This window comes from Capra hircus, chromosome 11 (genome assembly GCF_001704415.2).
Source record: "Capra hircus breed San Clemente chromosome 11, ASM170441v1, whole genome shotgun sequence".
NCBI lineage: Eukaryota > Metazoa > Chordata > Mammalia > Artiodactyla > Bovidae > Capra > Capra hircus.
Genome location: NC_030818.1, coordinates 59,630,391 through 59,652,408, shown reverse-complemented (window position 1 = coordinate 59,652,408; position 22,018 = coordinate 59,630,391). Strand labels below are relative to the sequence as shown.

Below are 22,018 nucleotides of genomic sequence, written 5' to 3'. Positions count from 1 at the left end.
AGCTTAAGATGAAATCATATGTATATTTTAAATATATCGGATCTTAAACGGTTTTTAAATAATTAGTGAGTATTCTTGATAGAAGAATAGATGTTGAAAAGTATCCCTTCTGATCCTGTCTCTAAATCTCCCATTTCCCTTCTCCTGAGGCAGATTTTCTTAGATATTTTTCAAGAGATAACAAGATATTTTTTGACCCTTGAGTTATATGGGGGTTAGGGACACCAACCCTCTGCACAATCAAAAAATCCATGTATAACTTATGATTGGCTCTTCATACCCGATGTTCTTTCATATCCATAGTTCTGCATCTGTGGATTCCATCAGCTGAGAATCAGGTAGTACTCTAGTATTTACTGTTGAAAAAAGCTTGCATATAAATGCATCTGTACAGTTCAAACCTATGTTGTTCAGGGGTCAGCTATGTACTTAAAACACAAGTATAGTAGCCTTCAGTTTATACTCTTCTATCCCTTGTTCATTGTGCTTATTATCTTAGAGAACATTCCATATAGTTAATTACAGAAAGTTACCTCATTCTTTTTAAGATCTATATATTGCCTGGAGTATGGTGGTACCATGGTTTATTTTCAGTTCAGTTCAGTCACTCAGTCGTGTCCGACTCTTTGCAACCCCATGAATCGCAGCACTCCAGGCCTTCCTGTCTATCATCAACTCCCGGAGTTCACTCAGACTTGCGTCCATTGAGTCAGTGATGCCATCCAGCCATCTCATCCTCTATTGTCCCCTTCTTCTCCTGCCTCCAATCCCTCCCAACATCAAAGTCTTTTCCAGTGTGTCAACTCTTCACATGAGGTGGCCAAAGTACTAGAGTTTCAGCTTAAAATGATTTATTTTACCTATTCTCTATTAAGGGATATTTAAATAGTTTCCCTTCTTTTGATTTTATAGTGTTATACAGAGTATTCTTAATACATACATTATCTGACAGGAGTTGGCTAAATACCTAGTTATGAAATTTTCAGATCAAAAAGTATATTTTTGTTACATTGCAGTGTATATAAAGAAAATATGAAATGAGTAATAATAAAATGAACCACCAATGCACCTACCACCGAGAATAAGGACTAGAACATTATTAGAAGCTAGTTGTGTGTCCCTCCCTGATGTCATCGTTTCCTCTTCCCCTTAACACTATCTTGACTTTTTTTTTTTAAATATTCTTTATAGTTTTACCTCCAGTGTATCTATTCTCAAAGGATGTATTTAGTTCTGTGAAACATAAGCACAGAGAAACTTGATGGATTAAGGAAAAGGGAGTATGGTCTTGTTAGGCAAAGGGTCACAGAAAATGCAAGCTAAAGAAGGTATACTTTCATCCCTTTAGTAAGAAGTCTAAGTGTTAGTTGCTCAGCCCTGTCAGACTCTTTGCAACCTCGTGGACTGTAGACTGCCAGGCTCCTCTGTCCATGGAATTCTCCAGGCAAGAAAGCTGGAGTGGGTAGCCATTCCCTTCTCTAGGGGATCTTTCCAACCCAGGGATTGAATCCAGATCTCCTGCATTGCAGGCAGATTCTTTACTGTCTGGAGCCACCAGGGAATCCCAAAAGATGTATTATAAAGCCTCATCGAAGGTTACCAGTAGGAAAGTTCTCAAGTTTAGGTCTTGGCACAAGGAAGACATATCTTAGTGCCATGATGTTGACAAGATGCTGAAATGCTCAACAGAAGAGTCTTTTCTTTTTCTGATCTTTTTATTCGAAATGAAATTTCGTCTCTGTGATGATAGGACTTGAAGGTGAGAGTAGAAACTTGACAGTCTGAGTAGAGATAAAGATCCTCGGCTCCGTTCACTTTTGCATTCCTTCCTTAGACAGAGAAGGTGTGAAAGTAGCAGAGATTTGCTCTTTTGGCCCTCAGGAATACGATTTTCTAGTCACACTGATGCTATCGATTGTTTTCCACATCTAACTCACAGTAGTTGGCTCTCCATTATCATCCTCCTTGTAATTCTTTGTCTTTCTCATGTGTTGACTATTCTGTTTTCCATATCCCATACCTTCCTTATTGGTTCACTTTTTTTATTTGACTGGAATATCGTGCAAATTATCCAGTAACTTCTTGAGAGATTGTTTGAATGATCGAAAATATATTTCTGATACTTTAAATGGTAATTTGGCTGAGTATAGAATTCTAGGTCAGAAATAATTTTGTTTCAGAATTTTAGGCATATTAATGCACTTTGTGGTTCTGTTGCTGTTTCAAATTGTGAAGCCATTTTGATTTCTGGTAGTTTTTACACATCCTGTTAATATTTTTTCCCCTTTTCCAGGGCTTACTGAACCTTCTTGTGCCTATTTTACAATACTGTGCCTGAGTATGGATCTATTTTCAGCAGCTGTAATGGGTACTTTATATTCAGAGGTCCTTTTTAGTTTGGCAACTTGTATCCTTTAGTTTGGGGAAATTTTCTTGAGTTACTGATTTTCTGTGTCCTATTTTGTCATTTCTTTCTAGAAATTCTTTACATGTTTCATCTCTTGGACTATTTCTAATTTATTTATCTTTTCTTTCCTATGTTTCATTTCTTTGAGTCTTAGCTTTCTGAGATATGTTCTCAACTTTATTTTGAAGTTTTTTTGAGTTTTTCATTTTTGCAGTGATGCTTTTAATATCTGACATCTCTCTCTTTTTTTTTTTTTGTTCTCAGCATACTCCTGATATCTTAACATATTTTTTTGAGAATATTGATATGTTTTCCCTTAATTATTGGATCTTTAAAAATCCAGAGTTATGGTGTGTGCGTTTTAATCAGAATGCTTAGCTAATTACCAATTATTTTCTGTTAACCTTATCTCATTTGTTACCTTATATACACACACACACACACACACACACACACACACACACACACATACTGCTCTGGCATTCTTCATTCCTTCTGTTTAGATTGAGAAATTTCCATTTATCTTTTTTCTTCTTTCTAATAAATTTTGCTTGAATATGTTTATATTACAGATCTAGTAATTTTCTCAAACTTTTATTGTTTGAATAAAAAGTTTGTTTTGCCTTCATTTTTGAAAGAAGTTTTCACTGGATGTAGATTTCTATTGTAAAGAAATGCTTTCTATTCAGAACTTTGTAAAAATTTTCCAGTTATGTGGCTTGCAGAATTTCTGACTGAAAGTCTTGTCAGTTTTCTTATCTTTTATATATAATATGTCTTTCTAACTGTGCTTGGTTTTAAATATGTTTCTTTAACATTGAGTTTCAGCAGTGTGATTATTAATGTGCCTTGTTATGTTTATGCAGTTTGGATTTAGTTCAGCTTCTTAGGCCTGTGTATTTGTAACATTTATCAAATTTGAAAAAGATTAGCAATTATATGTTTTTAAGAAAAATTCCCCCCTTAGTCTCACCATAATTTCTGGACCAAGTGACTTCACTTTCACTTTTCACTTTCATGCATTGGAGAAGGAAATGGCAACCCACTCCAGTGTTCTTGCCTGGAGAATCCCAGGGACGGGGCACCCTGGTGGGCGGCCGTTTATGGGGTTGCTCAGAGTTGGACACGACTGAAGCGACTTAGCAGCAGCAGATGAAATTTAGCAGTGTTAGTGCCTCATAGATCACTGAGGTGCTGTTTTTCCTTTTCCTTTTCTCTTTCTTTTCGTTCTCTTTCTACCCCTTCCTTCACTCTCTTCTTTTCCTACTTTGTCAGGTGTTGATCTTGTTCCTCTGCCGAATCAGTGTAAATAAGATTATAGATTATAATTTTGTGTCTGCTTTAGGATTTATCTTTTTCAGGTCTTGAAGGTTACTGTAAGTTCATTTGATTGCCAACTTGCAAACCTGTATTATCTATTCCCTTTTTTCTCTGTCAGATAGTTGTAGAATTGTAACAGTTTACTTCATTGCAGTTCCAGAGGCTTAAAAAGTAGATGAGTGTTGTTTAACATAGCATCATAACCTAAGAATTTTTAAGATTTCTTGTTTCCTTTTCTTGTTCCTTCCTTGTTTTTTGTTTCCAATTTGCTGCATTAGGATACTGAATTTTTAAAAGATAGCAACTTTTTTCAGAACTGTTAAGGAATAAGCAGTTCTTAGGTTAAAAATCCTCTCAAAAGTAGTAGAAGAGAGAAAGCTGCTCAGTTAACTCTAAAAACCAATTTACCAATTATAATTAAAGGGTGTACACAATGTATAAGCCTAACTCACATATCAAATAGAAACCTGAATCCTAAGTAAAGTGCTAGCCATCTTAGGTGTATTTTGGAGTGAAGTCATGCATGCTTAGGGAATTTAGAAGGAACCAGGAAGCAAATCAACTCTATATTAGCAATCCAACACAACTAAGGATATTTCATCAACTGTTGTAGAAAGATCAAGTTATAGATTGTATTAGATTATCTCAATAACATAGAAATTTAATAAAAATCTACCAAAGTATTAAAGGTTTAGTATAGAATTTCTGTTCTGTGTAGTAGCTCATGTTTTTCTTAAGCATTTACTTTCTGCTAAATAACTGATTTAGATAAAATAGTATCAGAAGAAGGAACTCAGTGATGATTTGCAGGTCATATGATGAATAGGAAGCTAAAGATGTCAAGTACTTTGAAATGATTTTTTAAACATTATTTAGGGTACTGTTTTTTTTTTTTTGGTCACGTGGCTTGTGAAATCTCCCCAAACAGGAATTGAACCCAGGGCCACAGGAGTGAAAGAACTGGATCCTAGGCACTAGACTGCGAGGAAAGTCCTTAGTTAGCATACTCTTCATTACTGTGTTTTTGTAATATATGAGAATAAAACTTTCTGAGATATATGAATGAACACCTGAATAAGTGATTATACCTAGCATTTCTGTGTACAAAATATTGTAGAGATGCCAAGTTAATTTCTTTAATATATTTTACCTAAATCTGAATGAAGTTTTACTTTAACTTGGATGAAACTACTCTGAATAATAAACTGTGTGAAGAAACAAAACAATATCTATTATAAGCTCTGAGAGGTTTAAAGGATAATAGATGAATTTTAATATTAGCTAATCTACATTTAAAAACTACAACATTATGATCCTCTTGAAGAGTTGTGAAGTAAATCACAATAGGTAACAAAGAAATATTCTTTGGGCAGAAAGAAAAACTCTGTTTCTTTCTAATAATCAGGGTGAATTCAATGTCTCTTTTTACACACACATGCATGTGCACATACCCAATAACTATAGGAATATTTAGAAGATACAGGATTGAATATTCATCAAACCACTGGGAGGACCAGGGTTTCTAGGTTTAGAAATGGCAAGAAGGCCCAAGGGTAAGAATCACAGATATAGCTACACAATAATTAACAATTGTGGTGCAGTTATACTTAAGAAAAATAATTGAAATGACTCTTACTAGAGGAACCCATTTTCCTTACCAGAAATATTTTCTGGTAGAATTTTCTGGAGTGGAAGGAAAATGTATTTTTAAAATGTTGAATGTCATTATGGAAAGCAGTAGTCCTGGTTCATTCATTACTGAAAGTAGTTATTTTTGTGCCTATCCAATGGAATTTGCCTACATGAAGTTAATAAAATTTAACAATACTTAAGTTTATTCATGAGCTATTTCATCATTTTACTTAATTTTCTTTCTCTATCAAGCATTTTGTTTAAATTTTTTTTCATGGATTAAACAGTAATTTGAATGCCTCCTGTTCTAATGTTGGGAATACATATGTGCCTTGTGGAACTGTCTTTTTTTTTTTTTAATGAGAGACAACTTAAATATCATATCAGATATTAATAAGTGCTGTAAAAGATGATAAAGCAGAGTAAGGGGTTAAGAGTGAGATGCAGCTCTTTAGGTTTAGGATGAAGGCCTTTTAGAGCTCACATTTTGTGAACAACTTAAACTGTGGAAATGATCCATATGAATTTCTGGGGTGGAGCAGACCTTGAGATGGGAACATACTGGTGCAAGAAAGAACATGCTTGGGTAACTAAAGCATATTTTGGTACGGATGATGGTGGAAAATGAAGACGTAGGCAGCAAAGAGGACTTATACATTCTAGAAATGTCTCAATCTATTGAGGTCATTGAATTTACTGTAATGTAGAATGTTGTAGCTCATCTTTTTCATTTCATGCCAGAACTTTATATGTGTCCTATATTCTGTTTTATTTTGTTTTGATGGGTAATAATTGGGAAGAGAGAACTGGATCATTTTAAATACATGCTGATCCAGTTCAGTTCAGTTCAGTCGCTTAGTCGTGTCTGACTCTTTGTGACCCCATGAATTGCAGCACACCAGGCCTCCCTGTCCATCACCAACTCCCGGAGTTCACTCAGACTCATGTCCATCGAGTCTGTGATGCCATCTAGCCATCTCATCCTCTGTCGTCCCCTTCTCCTCCTGCCCCCAATCCCTCCCAGCATCAGAGTCTTTTCCAATGAGTCAACTCTTCACATGAGGTAGCCAAAGTATTGGAGTTTCAGCTTTAGCATCATTCCTTCCAAAGAAATCCCAGGGCTGATCTCCTTCAGAATGGACTGGTTGGATCTCCTTCCAGTCCAAGGGACTCTCAAGAGTCTTCTTCAACACCATAGTTCAAAAGCATCAATTCTTCGGCGCTCAGCCTTCTTCACAGTCCAACTCTCACATCCATACATGACCACAGGAAAAACCATAGCCTTGACTATACGCACCTTAGTCGGCAAAGTGTCTCTGCTTTTGAATGTACTGTCTAGGTTGGTCATAACTTTTCTTCCAAGGAGTAAGCGTCTTTTAATTTCACCATCTGCAGTGATTTTGGAGCCCAAAAAAATAAAGTCTGACACTGTTTCCACCCTTTCCCCATCTATTTCCCATGAAGTGATGGGACCGGATGCCATGATCTTCGTTTTCTGAATGTTGAGCTTTAGGCCAACTTTTTCATTCTCCACTTTCTTGTGAACTTAAAGCATTAATGAATCTGAGTCTCATGTATTACTGAGGGGAAATGCTGTAGGTTCTCAGAAAGCTCTAGTGGTTTTTTAATTGTAAATTTTTTATATTATTAAGCAAGCAGAAATTGATCTAATTAGACTGGTGCTAAAGGAGGATTTTCTTAGAATTTCTAAGGCTAACCTTGGAAAATAGCAAATTATGCAGGAAGCATACTTAGCACCATTTCCACTTTGCTCAAGAATTATATTTAAGCTTTATGTCCAGTGGTATTAATTGCTATAACCATGTATTCATGTTGGCAGATAAATTAACTTTTACGAAAAGTTGACTTTCATTTTCTGCTGTTTTTTAAGGAGGCCTTATGGGACCTGTCAGGATGATTTCTTCTGGACATGAATTAACAACAGATTATGATGAAAAAGCACTTCATGAGCTTGGTTTTAAGGATATGCAGGTAAACATAAATGTGGTTTGAGTTTTAATCATCTTTAGACTTACAGTCAGTAGTTGTTTAGTTGAGGTATAGTTCAAAATCAGTCTTAAGTGCTTTTGTTAAAATTTTAAGGGAAGTTATTTTCTACTTCACAGACTTATTAAACCAAAAACTTCTTATGTCTGACTATATGTTGTTTTTTTTTCCCCTCTGTTGCTCCTGTGTTTATAGATGGTATTCGTATCTTTGGGTGCACCAAGGAGAGAACGGAAAGGGGAAGGTGTTCAACTGCCAGCATCTTGCCTACCACCTCCTCAAAAGGACAACATTCCAATGCTTTTGCTCTTACAAGAACCTCATTTAACTACTCTCTTTGATTTATTAGAGATGCTCGCATCATTTAAACCACCCTCAGGAAAAATGGCAGTCGAAGATAGTGAGGTGACTATATCATTTTATTTTCACAAAATCTTGTTTTGTCTTTGTTGAGTGGAAAATAATTTTCTCAGTAATCTCTTAAATATCAGTAAAACCAAAGAATCCATTTATTAATTCATTAAGTATTTAAGTGCCTAATATCCCAGGCATGTTGTTTTAAGTACTGTTATACAGGGATTAAAGTAGACACAGTTTCAGCCTTCATTGAGTCCAGTGGGGAAGACGGATAATTCAATGGCACCCCACTCCAGTACTCTTGCCTGGAAAATCCCATGGATGAAGGAGCCTGGTAGGCTGCAGTCCATGGGGTCGCCAAGAGTCGGACACGACTGAGTGACTTCACTTTCACTTTTCACTTTCATGCATTGGAGAAGGAAATGGCAACCCACTCTGGTGTTCTTGCCTGGAGAATCCCAGGGACGGGGGAGCCTGGTGGGCTGCTGTCTGTGGGGTTAGTGTCGGACACGACTGACATGACTTAGCAGTAGCAACAGTTTCAAGTAAACTAACAGGTAAACAGTTTTAGGTAGACGTAGTTGCCATGACTTGACATTAGAAATTGGTGGTAGACAAAACCCATGAAATTAAAAGATGTTTGCTTCTTGGAAGCAAAGCTATGACAAACCTAGTTAGCACATTAAAAAGCAGAGACATCACTTTGCCAACAAAGGTACATATAGTCGAAGTTACGGTTTTTCCAGTAGTTACGTTATGGATGTGAGAGTTGGACCATAAAGAAGTCTGAGCACAGAAGACTTGATGCTTTCAAACTGTGGAGAAGAGTCTTGAGAGTCCCTTGGACAGCAAAGAGATCAAACCAGTCAATCCTAAAGGAAATAAACCCTGAATATTCATTGGAAGAACTGACGTTGAAGCTCTGGTACTTTGGCCACCTGATGTGAAGAGCCAGCTGATTGGAAAAGACCCTGATGTTGGGAAAGATTGAGGGCAGGAGGAGAAGTGGGCAGCCGAGGATGAGGTGGTTGGATGCCATCACTGTCTCAGTGGACACAAGTTTTGGCAGATTGGCCACCTGATGTGAAGAGCCGACTGATTGGAAAAGACCCTGATGTTGGGAAAGATTGAGGGCAGGAGGAGAAGTGGGCAGCCGAGTGTGAGGTAGTTGGATGACATCACTGTCTCGATGGACATGAGTTTTGGCAGACTCTGGAAGATTGTGAGGACAGGGAAGCCTGGTGTGCTGCATCCCATGGGGTCGTTAAAAGTCTGACACGACTGAGCAACTGAAGAACAACAACATTTATATATTATTAATGTTTGGTCAAGGAAGGTATCTCTGAGGGAGACCATATAAACCTCAGCTTTCAAGATGAAAAGGAGGCTACTAAATGAAGAGAATGAAGAATAATTTGGGTAGAGTAGTCTGATTCCTGAAGCCCTTGATAATAAGGAGTTAGGCAGGTCTGGGAATTGTTTGGGAGCCAGTAAGTAGAGTGAGGAGGTAGTGGGAGAGTGAAATGAGGGAAAAATGAAATGAAAAGTTAAACAGCCACGCTGGTCATTGCAAGCTGTTTCCAGTTCACTCAAAATGGGCAGCGTTGGAATGGCGTTTTTTGTTTTGTTTTCAAATTTTATTAATTTATTTATCTATATTTATTTATTTAGAGTCTTTGTTGGTGAGCATGGGCTTTCCCTAGTTGCAGCAAACAACTGGGCTGGTCCCTAGTTACAGTGCATGGGCTTCTCATTTCAGTGACTTCTCTTTTTGTGCAGCTTGGGCTTAGGGCCCTTGGGCTTCAGCAGTTTTGATACACAAGCTGATTCGCCCTGAGGCATGTGGAATCTTCCCCGACCAAGGATGGAACCCATATCCCTTGCATTGGCAGGAGGATTGTAAATCAGTGGCCCACCAGGGAAGTCCACCATTGAAGTATTTTAAGCAGAGGGAAAGACATATATCTTAATTTTTTTTTTTTAAGGTAATAGGTTTGTTTGACAGGGATAGAAAAAAAAATAAGGAACCTCATGTACTAGCATGGAAGTAGTACATGGAGGAAGAATTGACTTTATTTGGTTAGAAACCAACACAATACTGTAAAGCAGTTATCCTTCAGTAAAAAATAAATAATTTTAAAAATTGACTTTAAATACCATCTTTTCTGTACTAACTCTCAAACTCACTTCTCCGGACCAAACTTCTCTTGAATTCCAAACTTAAACATTTAGTTGCTTACTTAACACTTTCACTTGATGTCCCACAGGCATCCATTCTCCTTCACTGAAATGGAATCCACCCAATTCCTCAAGTCAGAAACCTGGACTCCATCTCTTCTTTTTTTCTTCTTCCTGAACGCGAGTCTATCCCTCCTCCTGATCCCGTCTACCACACCTGATGTTTTGACCTGTTGTCCTCTTAATTTATTTTCACTGCCACCATTCTGTTTCAGGGGACCATCTTTCTTGGAAGAATCATCATTTTGAGATTGGCAGACTGGTGCCTTTATGACTTTTCTATGTTAGGCTAACAGAGTTCTTTGCTAAGAATGTTAAGTGGCTTCTTTCTACATTTCCAGGATGTATTTGCTCATGAATTACCAAATTAAATCATCTGTTCCCCATAACCTGGTTTCTTTTGTGGTGGCACACTCTTAAATTCCCAAGAAATCCCCTTTTTATTCAACCAGAATAATCTTGATAATAATAGATGTCCATAAACCTCCATTTCCTCACCTTTAAATTTTATGCGATATTTAATAACCTTTTACTTCATGTCAGTATTGTATGGCTAGTTTAAAAATAAAAGATAATTATAAGAACTTCCTGATTTTTTGAGGAGGCTGCTAGTAATCTATGAAGTGTGTTATGGGGACCATAAGGAGAAAACAAAAACTTGAAAAACTGGGAGTGTGATTATGATGTAAAATTCAAATATAAGGACAGAAAGACAGATTGTAACCCATACTACAAAAGACCTTAAGAGGTTTTTATTTGTATTAAAATGGATTGTTATTATCATGAAAGATTTTAAAGCAACAAAAAGTCACAGAGTTCAGTTGTTAGTTTGGAGGATTATTTCAAGAGAAAACAAAGACCAGAGGTAGGCATACCAGTTAGTAGCCCATCGTAATTCACCATGTGAGGCCTAAACCAGAGAGAAAACATTCATTTTGGACAGATAAATTATTGAACATCATGACCAGTATGCAGTTGATGGTGTGGAGTTTCTTTGTTGTACTAGATTGGTTCAGTCTTGAAGATGATTACCAAAAACATAATGGATCTTTACTATGTATGGCGTTGTATGGCCTTCTAGTCACAATGTTAGATCATAGTCATGTACACTTCGAAGATTTTTATTTTCCCCTCTAGATCATCTGCTGGAGAGTTTAGTCCCTTCCTTGTTTCCCTCCCTCTCCCCTTCCTTCTCTTTTTCAAACTGGGTATTTACAAAGGAATGAATTCTATTTTACTGAAGAACTGTCAGTGCCTTCTCTTCAACTAAACTAACAGTATTAATGTGGGTTGCTTCTCTTTTTTCATTCAGTTCAGTCGCTCAGTCGTATCCAACTCTGCAACCCCATGAATTGCAGCATGCTAGGCCTCCCTGTCCATCACCAACTCCCGGAGTTCACTCAGACTCATGTTCATCGAGTCAGTGATGCCATCCAGCCATCTCATTCTCTGTCGTCCCCTTCTCCTCCTGCCCCCAATCCCTCCCAGCATCAGAGTCTTTTCCAGTGTGTCAACTCTTCCCATGAGGTGGTCAAAGTACTGGAGTTTCAGCTTTAGCATCATTCCTTCCAAAGAAATCCCAGGACTGGTCTTTAGAATGGACTGGTTGGATATCTTTTTAGTCCAAGGGACTCTCAAGAGTCTTCTCCAACACCACAGTTCAAAAGCATCAATTCTTCGGCACTCAGCCTTCTTCACAGTCCAACTCTCGCATCCATACATGACTACTGGAAAAACCATAGCTTTGACTAGACGGACCTTTGTTGGCAAAGTAATGTCTCTGCTTTTTATTATGCTATCTAGGTTGGTCATAACTTTTCTTCCAAGGAGTAAAGCGTCTTTTAACTTCATGGCTGCAGTCACCATCTGCAGTGATTTTGGAGCCCCCAAAAATAAAGTCTGACACTGTTTCCACTGTTGCCCCATCTATTTCCCATGAAGTGATGGGACCAGATGCCATGATCTTCGTTTTCTGAATGTTGAGCTTTAAGCCAACTTTTTCACTCTCCTCTTTCACTTTCGTCAAGAGGCTGTTTAGTTCCTCTTCACTTTCTGCCATAAAGGTGGTGTCATCTGCATATCTGAGGTTATTGATATTTCTCCCAGCAATCTTGATTCCAGCTTGTGCTTCTTCCAGCCCAGCGTTTCTCATGATATACCCTGTGTAAAGCAAAGTTTGTCTTGAAATTCCATCTCTAAAATTCTCTTACCTTCAAAGTACATTAGCTTTATACCATTATACAGAAAGAACTGAATTTTTATTTTTTGTAGATGTGTAAGGATATTCTGTTGGCATCTGTTAGGCTGAGTGAATACCTCAAAATTAGTATGTGACAGCAGCTAATAGTAAAATAATGAGTATGAACTCACACTCTGGAAAATTCCAAAACTCTAAATTTTAGCTTTCATTGCTTGTTTACCTCTTAGGGTTGTTCTTTAATTAAGAAACAAAACAAAACACAAAACCCCCAAAACTTGCCGGTTTCTTACATTGTTGTTTTTGTTCAGTCACTAAGTCATGTCCGACTCTCTTTTTTCTTAATACTTTTTGTAATATTGTTTAGCATACTGTTATCTCGTACTTTAGACAATTCAAATTTAGCAAGTGATAATGGAAAAAAGTAGGTTCTTTAAAAGTGTTTGCTTTTCTTTTATCTCTGCTTGTCTGAGATTGAAATATAAGATATGGATTAGGAACATAAGAGAAACAGGTGTACACTTTCCCCAAATGGAAGGTCAAGGATTTAATTAATCAACTTTTTGTCATTCTTGGAATAGTGGCCTGCAAAGAGGAGGTAGGTGATAGTCTGATTGAAATTTATTTGGATGATTTCATAAAACATTTTCACTTCTGTTTGAAAAATTTTTCTGAGGAAAGTGGCCAGAGTTGCAGGTCACTTTTTCCTAGAAAAGTGTTCAGTAACAAGTTGAAAAACCACTGCTTTGACATAACTAACTTTACTGTATAACAAATGGTTTATTCTCATTTTAAAGTGAAATTTTAATATATTATCAAACTTGATAGTGATTTGATGCAGATTGAAATTAAGTTTAATTAAAAAACTGATCTGTTTTAATAAGCAGTTATTCTTATTTTCGTAGAGCTTAAGATGTGAAGAACTTCATCTTCATGCAGAAAACCTTTCCAGGCGTGTATGGGAACTACTGATGCTTCTTCCTACATGTCCTAACATGTTGATGGCATTCCAGAATATCTCAGATGAACAGGTAAGTTCACAAAATATTTTTGCTTCCCTGGAGGATGATACCAGTTTACATTTCTACTGTTAGTATATGAGATTGGTTGTTAACCTGTAACCTCAGTAAAATTTTGCCCATTTAATAGGTTAAAAAGTGCCACTTCATTTTAAAGTTCATATATTTAATTATTAGTGAGCTTGAGTAATATGGGCTAAATATAAGGTAAGGATGGTCTATAAAATTATCTCTGTAAACAGTAAATTTGCCTTTGTATTAGTGTTTTTTCATATTAGTGTATGTTCTGAATATTGCTTTGTTTTTGACAACAAAAAGTAACATTTAGAGAAAATACTATGGTTTAATGATATTTGCATCAGTGCTTATTTTGGCTGCTTATACACGGCAACTGGTAGAAATAGAGAAAAAGGGAGGCAAAGCAATTTAATATATATTAATATTTCCAGAGGCAAGACCTCGCATGTATTAAGTATTAACATATCTTTGTAAAGATGTCTGTTAAAATTAAAGACACCTGTTAAACAATAGGTGTTCTGTTGGTACTCACACTTAGTAACCCCTTATTATAGAACTTTTAAAAATAATCTTTAATTTTAACAGACATCTTTACAAAGATATATTAATACTTAATACATGTGAGGTCATGCCTCTGGAAATGTTAATATGTATTAAATTTTTTAGGGCTTCCCTGGTAGCTCAGACAGTAAAGCGTCTGCCTGCAGTGCGGGAGACCTGGGTTCGATCCCTGTGTTGGGAAGATCTCCTGGAGAAGGAAATGGCAACCCACTCCAGTACTCTTGCCTGGAAAATTCCATGGACTGAGGAGCCTGGTGGGCTACAGTCCTTGGGGTCGCAAAGAGTTAGGCACGACTGAGCAACTTCACTTAAGGTGATTTTTCAAGACTTTGTATTTTGAATGCCTTGAAAGTGAAGAAATTGGGCCTAGAAAATGGGAGTTGATGACTCATTGTAGCTTTGTGAATAACATTGTCCAGCATGCATATTAAGTGTGAATAGTACTTATAAATTGAGAGTAGAAAAGAATAATACTTTAAAGTTTGTGTATTTGTATATGACTTTTTAAATGGGTAGGTGTCACATAAATATTAAATACACACTGCACTGCTGTATCCTTGAAAGTTGACACATTCAGTTAGGCTGTGTGTTTTTTATTCAGAAGATGATAAAGTACCTCAACTGTTGTGGAGGATAACAGATATATTTTTTTCCTATGCTGCTATTGTGTATTAATTTTAGCAAAATTTAAGGAATAATTGGTATTTTAAGCATATGATTAGTTCCAATGATATAGTTGCCCTTCGTATATGTAACATTTGAGTTTTTATATATAGTGTCAGTTTCTTTAGTCTTCACCACCCACCCCCGCCCCTGGGTGCTGAGGAGGAGGTGTGGTTCTCTTAGTAAGCTTGTTTGAGAAACCTGTATTTTTCTTTTTTTAATTTAAGAGTAATGATGGACTTAATTGGAAAGAACTGCTGAAAATTAAAAGTGCTCACAAGCTGTTATATGCCCTGGAAATTATTGAAGCACTGGGAAAACCTAACCGAAGAATAAGGAGAGAGTCAACGGTGATTGCATTTCCATTATTATCATCAAATGTTTGTTTTCTCTCTGGAGCAAAATTCCAGAGTACATTATCTTTTAATCCTCCTGCCACCCTTCCTTATTTATTTTTGCTATTCCCACAGGGAAGTTATAGTGATCTTTATCCAGATTCAGATGATTCAAGTGAGGATCAAGTGGAAAACAGTAAAAATTCCTGGAGTTGCAAGGTTTGATTATACATGTTTTGCAGTGTCTTGGTAAAAATAATTGATCTCGTGTACCAAAAGTAGGTACCATAATTACCGTTTTAAAGTAACGTACCATTTAAGTAAAGCATGATTTTTAAATTATATATTACTTTAATCACATTAGTAAACTGAGATTATTTAAGGCTTTGGTGCTTCTGTTTTTAGCACTTTTTTTTTTCCTTCATTAGAATACTATGTTAGGACATCCCAGTGCCTGAAATTAAATGGTTAATGGAATACAAAGTATGTATATAGATTTTTGTAAGAATCTTTTCAAAAAATTCTTGAAAATTAGCTAGCTGTTGTTACTTTATTGTATACAAGTTATATTGGTTATTTAAGCCAAAGAATAATTTCCTAAGTGAAAAATATGTGGTATTTTACTTACACACACAGACTTACGCACACATCCAGTCACTGAATCAAAAAACAGATTTTACTGCATTATGTAGCTGCTTTCCTCTTACCATACTCTCACAATTGCTTACAGTTTGTTGCCGCTGGAGGACTTCAACAGTTGTTAGAAATTTTTAATTCTGGAATTCTAGAGCCGAAAGAGCAGGAATCCTGGACTGTGGTAAGTGAAAATTCACCCTTTCAACCAGTTATAGTAGCTGATTGCCACTTCTATAAGCCAAATCCATGAACCACTTGCAAGTGTTACTTTTGCTGCAAACTTTATTGTAGTAAACGCGTGTGAAGTACAGTAGAAATAAATTTAAGGAAAAATAAGGAATCTGGTGAGCTAATTATGCAGTAAGAGTTCTCAGTGTCAACTCTGTACAAATTTTAAGTGCTAATATTAATGGTGCTGAACTATAACTCATGAACAGTTTTTCATTAGCTTGATAAGTTATATATTAATGTTTGTATAGTCTTAAAATTTGGGATGATTTTTAAGAAAAACTTGTTTTTGTCTTTAGTTTTTTGAAAATATTCTTTGTTTTGGTTTGACCATTTTTTCCTTATAAGCACTACTCAAAAATGTATTTCCAGACCATTTGTGACTGCTCTGCAATGAAATAGGTACAGAATTTGAGAGAAAGCCTTATAGAAATTTTTATAGCAGTTGGACATTGACACAGTATTTTTTAAATAGCTTTTACAAAATTATTGATCTTTAACAAAATGGAAGTTTTAGGAAATAGTACTTATTGCTGTTAACTTGAAGAAGCACTGTCCTATATTATTAGGAAAATAAAATTGCTTACTTGTGGAGTATTTTAAAATTCATAATGATGGACAAAACTGCGTAATCTAGTTTTGTCTGAAATGGAAGGTATGCTCGTTTCCTGACCTCCAGCAAAGCAGAATAGCATTATCAAACATTGCATTCAAAAATTAATTTCTTAGTACTTGTATTTTAGAATTATTTTAGAGTCCAGATTTACTATTGAGTGCTGCTGCATCCAGTATGTTAAAAAATAGATACTTTTTGAGACATGTATTGCTGTCTGTTAAGGTTTTGTTAATCTTACCACTTTTTTCAATACTACTTTGCCATTTTTATTTTACATATTTTGCTACAGATATTTTCCTTCTTAGAATAAATACCTCTGCAATAGTAGTTGTTGTTTTTTGACTTTTAAAACTCAGATATCCTTTGCTGTGTTTTATTGTTGTGTTTTTGTTTTCTCACTACTCTTTTAGAATTATAAGGTGCCTTTTAGATCTTAGGCAAAGAGAGAATTTAAAAATTTTAGAGTAGTTATGTGTTGTTCATAGGATTTTTGCTTAAAAATGTCTGTGTTTGCTTTGAATTAAGTTTACAGGTAATCATGTGCTAAAGATTTTCTCTGTTTTGCTTTAAAATTATGGATACTTTTATGAAGTATTAAGAAAAATTTACTACCATATGGCACACATTGTAGCTTGGCAACACTTGAGATGGCTAGATTGATTAAGACATAGATTGCTTTCAGATTGACTGAGATCCACTATTCATAATGTATCTCTCAATATATTAAAAGACACTGTGAATAGTCTTACGATTCACAAACTAAATTTTCGTTAAGTCCAAGTTTTTTGTTTTTTCTTCTGTTACTTGAGTTTTTGGTATACTCACCAAGACATCATTGCTAAATACAATGTCATGACCCTTTGGTTCTGTGTTTTCTTTCAAGATTTTTATTGTGTTTTAGGTCTTACATTTAGATCCTTGATTCATTTTGAGTTAATTGTTGTATATGGTGTTAGATAAAGGTTCAGCTTCATTCCTTTGCATGTGGAGATGCAGGCTTTCCACCACCTTTCCGTGAAAAGACTCCTTTTGCCACAGTGAATGTTCATGGCATCCTTATCAAAAATCATTAAACCATATAGATGAGGGTTTGTTTTTGGGCTCTCAGTTCCATTCCTTTTTTAAAAGCTATGTTTATGCTAGTACTTCACTTGGTGTCCGTTACTGTAACTTTGTAGTAAGTTTTTAAATCAGAAAGTGTGAGTCCTCCAGGTTTGTCCTTTTCTTTCAAGATTGTCTGTTTGGAGTCCCTTGAGATTCCTTGTGAATTTTAAAATGAATTTTTCTGTTTCTTCAAAAAACGTCATTAGGATTTTGTTAGGGATTGCATTGAATCTGTAGGTCACTTTGGATGATTCAGTTCAGTCTCTCAGTCGTGTCCGACTCTTTGTGACCCCATGAATTGCAGCACACCAGGCCTCCCTGTCCATAACCAACTCCCGGAGTTCACCCAAACCCATGTCCATCGAGTCGGTGATGCCATCCAGCCATCTCATCCTCTGTCGTCCCCTTCTCCTCCTGCCCCCAAACCCTCCCAGCATCAGAGTCTTTTCCAGTGAGTCAACTCTTCGCATGAGGTAGCCAAAGTATTGGAGTTTCAGCCTCAGCATCAGTGCTTCCAGTGAACACCCAGGACTGATCTCCTTTAGGATGGACTGGTTGGATCTCCTTGCAGTCCAAGGGACTCTCAAGAGTCTTCTCCAACACCACAGTTCAAAAGCATCAATTCTTCGGCGCTCAGCTTTCTTCACAGTCCAACTCTCACATCCATACATGACCACTGGAAAAACCATAGCCTTGACTTGACAGACCTTTGTTGCCAAAGTAATGTCTCTGCTTTTGAATATGCTATCTAGGTTGGTCATAACTTTCCTTCCAAGGAGTAAGTGTCCTTTAATTTTATGGCTGCAGTCACCATCTGCAGTGATTTTGGATGGTATTGATATTTTAATACTAAGTCTTCCAGTCCATAAATGCAGGATATGTTTCCATTTATTTGTCTTTAATTTCTTTGAGCAACTTTTTTTAGCTTTCATTATAGAACTCTTTCAGCTCCTTGGTTAAGTTCCTTCCTAGATATTTTATTCTTCCTAGATATTTTATTCTTTTTGATGTTTCTGTCATTGCCTTTTCATATTGTTCATTGTTAATGTACAACTGAATTCTGTATGTTGACTTTGTATCCTTCTAATTTGCTGAGATCATTTATTAGTTTTAACACAAACAGATAAATTTCTTTCTTTCTTTCCAATTTTGATGCCTTTTATTTTTCTTGTGTATTGCTTAGGCCAAAACTTAACCCTGTGGTGTTGAATAGAAGTGATGAAAGCAATTGTCCTTGAATTCCTCCTGATCTTAGAAGAAAAACTTTCAGTCTTTCAGCATTGAGTATGATTTTCGCTGAGTTTGTCAATATAACTTTTATTTATTATGTTGCACTAGTTTCCTTCTGCTCCTATTTCATTGAGTATTTTTATCATAAAAGGGTGTTGAATTTTGTCAAATGCTTTTTAAAGCAGTAATCAAGATAATGTAGTCTTTTCCTTCAGTTTGTTAATATGGAGTATTTACATTGATCAGTGCTCATATGTCAAACTATCCTTGCATTCTAAGAATAAGTCCCACTTGGTCATCCTTTTACTATATTGCTGAATTCTGTTTACTAATATTTTGTTGAAGACTTTTGTATGAATATTCATAAAGAATATAAGCCTGTAATTTTCTTATAGTGTCTTTTGTCTGGCTTTGATATCAGAGTTAATGCTTGCTTCATCAAATGAGTTACGGAGTTCCCTCTTCAGTTTTTGGGAAAGTTTGAGGATTATTGGCAATAGTTCTTCTTTATGTTTGTTAGAGTTTACTAGTGAAGCTGTCAGGTCCAGGACTTTTCTTATTTGGGAGATTTTTGATAACTGAATCAATCTTCTCACTAGTTATAAGTCTATTCAGATTTTCTTTTTGATTGAGTTTTTGTAAGTTTTGTGTTTCTAGGAATTTGTTAATTTTGTATAGTGTATTGAGTTTGGGGACATAACAGTTGTTTGTAGTACTCTATTAAAATCTTTTTTATTTCTGTAGAATTAGTTGAAATGTTCCCACTTCTATTTCTGATTTTAGTAATTTGGTTCTTCTTGTTTCTTAGTCCTCCTAGCTAAACGTTTGTGAATTTTGTTCTTTTCTAAGAACTAGCTTTGATTTTCAGTGCTTTTTTTTCTTTAGGTCTTTCTGTTCCCTATTTTATTATCTCTGTTTTGATTTTTATTATTTCATTTCTGCAGCTACTAACCTTGGGTGTAGTTTGTTCTTCTTTTTCTAGTTTGTTAACCTCTAAAGTTCGATTTAGTTGACTCATTGGAAAAGACTCTGATGCTGGGAGGGATTGGGGGCAGGAGGAGAAGGGGACGACAGAGGATGAGATGGCTGGATGGCATCACTGACTCGATGGACATGAGTCTGAGTGAACTCCGGGAGTTGGTGATGGACAGGGAGGCCTGGCGTGCTGTGATTCACCGGGTCGCAAAGAGTTGGACACAACTGAGCGACTGAACTGAACTGAACTGAAAGTTTGATTAATGAGATCCTTCTTTTTTTCTTAATGTAAACATAGTTATAAATTTCCCCATTAACATTTCATTTGGACCATGTTTTTTATCTTCGTTTGTAAAGTGTCTCTAAATATTTTGGGGATTTTTGTTTTGCTTTCTTTGGGGTTTTTGTTTTTTTGTTTTTTTTTTTCTCTTAGTAAAGAGCTGTAAGACTTTTTTCCTTAATGAATTTGGACAAGTTTTTTTGGTCAGGTATATGTGTTAAGAATATTTGCGTTCAATCTGTGTTTTGTCTTTTCTTTATATTTACAGTGTCTTTTAAGCAGAGAAGTTTTCAATTTTAATCCTAGCTAAGAAACCTTTTTTCTAAGGTCACAAAGATATTCTCCTATGTGTTCTTCTGTAAATTTTATTGTGACCTTTTACATTTAGATCTGTGGTATATTTTGAGTTAACTTTTGTATATGTAGAATGAGGTTGAAGTTTTATTTTTCCATATGGCTATCCAGTTTTTCTAGCACCATTTGTGTGAAGACTTTTTTTTTCCTCACTGCAATTTTGTGATACTTTCCTTGAAAAATCAGTTACATAGTATTGCTGTGTTTCCTGGTATATTGGTATAGTTGTAACACTTAGTAGCGGTATTAGGAAAAGACGAGAACAAGGACCATTAAAGAGAAAGCTCTTGTACATAGATGATGTTCTTATTTATTTGAAGGAATTGTTTTATTTAAAAATTTTTAATGTGGAGCTTTAAATCAATTAGAAATTTTACTTTCCATACTAAGCAGTATTTTATTGATGAGATACTTATTTTACATGTACATTTGTAAAATGCAAATTTTCAATTGAAAAGTTATCAAATTATTGAGAATAGTTTTCACTCCCAAATATTAGAGTATATGCCACTTAATGTGGAGAGACAGCTTCTAATATTTTTGCCCTTAATGCTAATTTTGTAGGTAAAGTATTTTAATAGTTTTAATATTTGAATTCATTCCAAGCAGTGTTTTTTTATATCTTGTTATTATATACATTTGTATGATTATTTCATGATAGAAATACAAGTATCATTTTCATTTAATCAAATACACATTTTAGTTATCTGGTGTCTATTTTTGTAAGATTGGGTTGTTATTAACTGCAATACATGAACAGGAAAAATTTCATTACCTCATGGATTAAGTACTAGCTATAATTATTTTCATTTTCTAGTCTTTAATTTTAGTTTGTATAGTGGCCATGCGAAATTAATGAAAATTAGGTAAATAACATTTTCTTCTTATCCACAGTGGCAGCTAGACTGTCTTGCTTGCTTGCTGAAGTTAATATGCCAGTTTGCAGTAGATCCATCCGATTTGGATTTAGCTTATCATGATGTCTTTGCCTGGTCTGGTATAGCAGAAAGCCATAGGAAAAGAACGTGGCCTGGCAAGTCAAGAAAGGCTGCTGGTGATCATGCTAAGGGTCTTCATATACCAAGATTAACAGAGGTAAAATAGAAACATTACCATTAAACTGTAGTAATACACTCGTCTTTTTAAGAGAATTTGTTTATTTTTGTTTTTGCAAAGTGAACAACACTGCTATCTATGAAATGCTATCCTAGATCACCACAGTATGACCTCACAGCAGAAGTTATGCCTTCATTTTAAAGCAGTAGCAGTTATGAAGGAGTAAAACTTTTCAGTTCATCATCCAAACTGCAGAGTGAATTTTATGCCATTCTATATGTTATCTAACTGTAGGGTTGAGTTCATTAGTTGGTCTCAGTAATTTTTGTGCTGAATGGAGGATCCATTCAGAAAAGCAAACTACACTAGGTATTCCAACAGAGTAGATTTAAAATCTAGAAGTAATTTTATTCTTATGTTCCGGAGTTGTTTAGTTACTAAGTCGTGTCCGATTCTTTAGTGACTCCATGGCAGCCCACTCCAGTGTTCTTGCCTGGAGAATCCCAGGGACGGGGGAGCCTGGTGGGCTGCTGTCTATGGGGTCGCACAGAGTTGGACACGACTGAAGTGACTTAGCTTAGCTTAGCTATGGACTATAGCCCCCATCTGGGATTTTACCCAGACAAGAATACTCGAGTGGGTTTCCATTTACCTCTCCAGGGGATCGTCCCGACTTAGGAATTGAACCCGTGACTTCTGCATTGGCGGGCAGATTCTTTTCCACTGAGCCACCAGAGAATCCCATGTTTTGAAGGGCTATAAATTAAAAGGGAATGTCAAGGTAA

General features: G+C 35.8%; 1 protein-coding gene across 4 annotated transcripts in view; it reads left to right on the top strand.

Annotated features, from left to right (window-relative positions):
• Positions 1-22,018, top strand: part of USP34 (ubiquitin specific peptidase 34) — a 229,438-nt gene that overhangs the window by 133,175 nt on the left and 74,245 nt on the right. For all 4 annotated transcript variants that reach the window (XR_001918813.1, XM_018055392.1, XM_018055394.1 and 1 more), the window contains 7 exons: positions 7,251-7,351; positions 7,562-7,771; positions 13,064-13,189; positions 14,647-14,769; positions 14,890-14,973; positions 15,485-15,571; positions 21,072-21,272. Coding sequence is in view for 3 of the 4 variants with exons in the window: in XM_018055392.1 (XP_017910881.1) it covers positions 7,251-7,351; positions 7,562-7,771; positions 13,064-13,189; positions 14,647-14,769; positions 14,890-14,973; positions 15,485-15,571; positions 21,072-21,272 (932 nt within the window). In the remaining variant the exon portion in view is untranslated. The remainder of the gene's footprint in view (positions 1-7,250; positions 7,352-7,561; positions 7,772-13,063; positions 13,190-14,646; positions 14,770-14,889; positions 14,974-15,484; positions 15,572-21,071; positions 21,273-22,018) is intronic.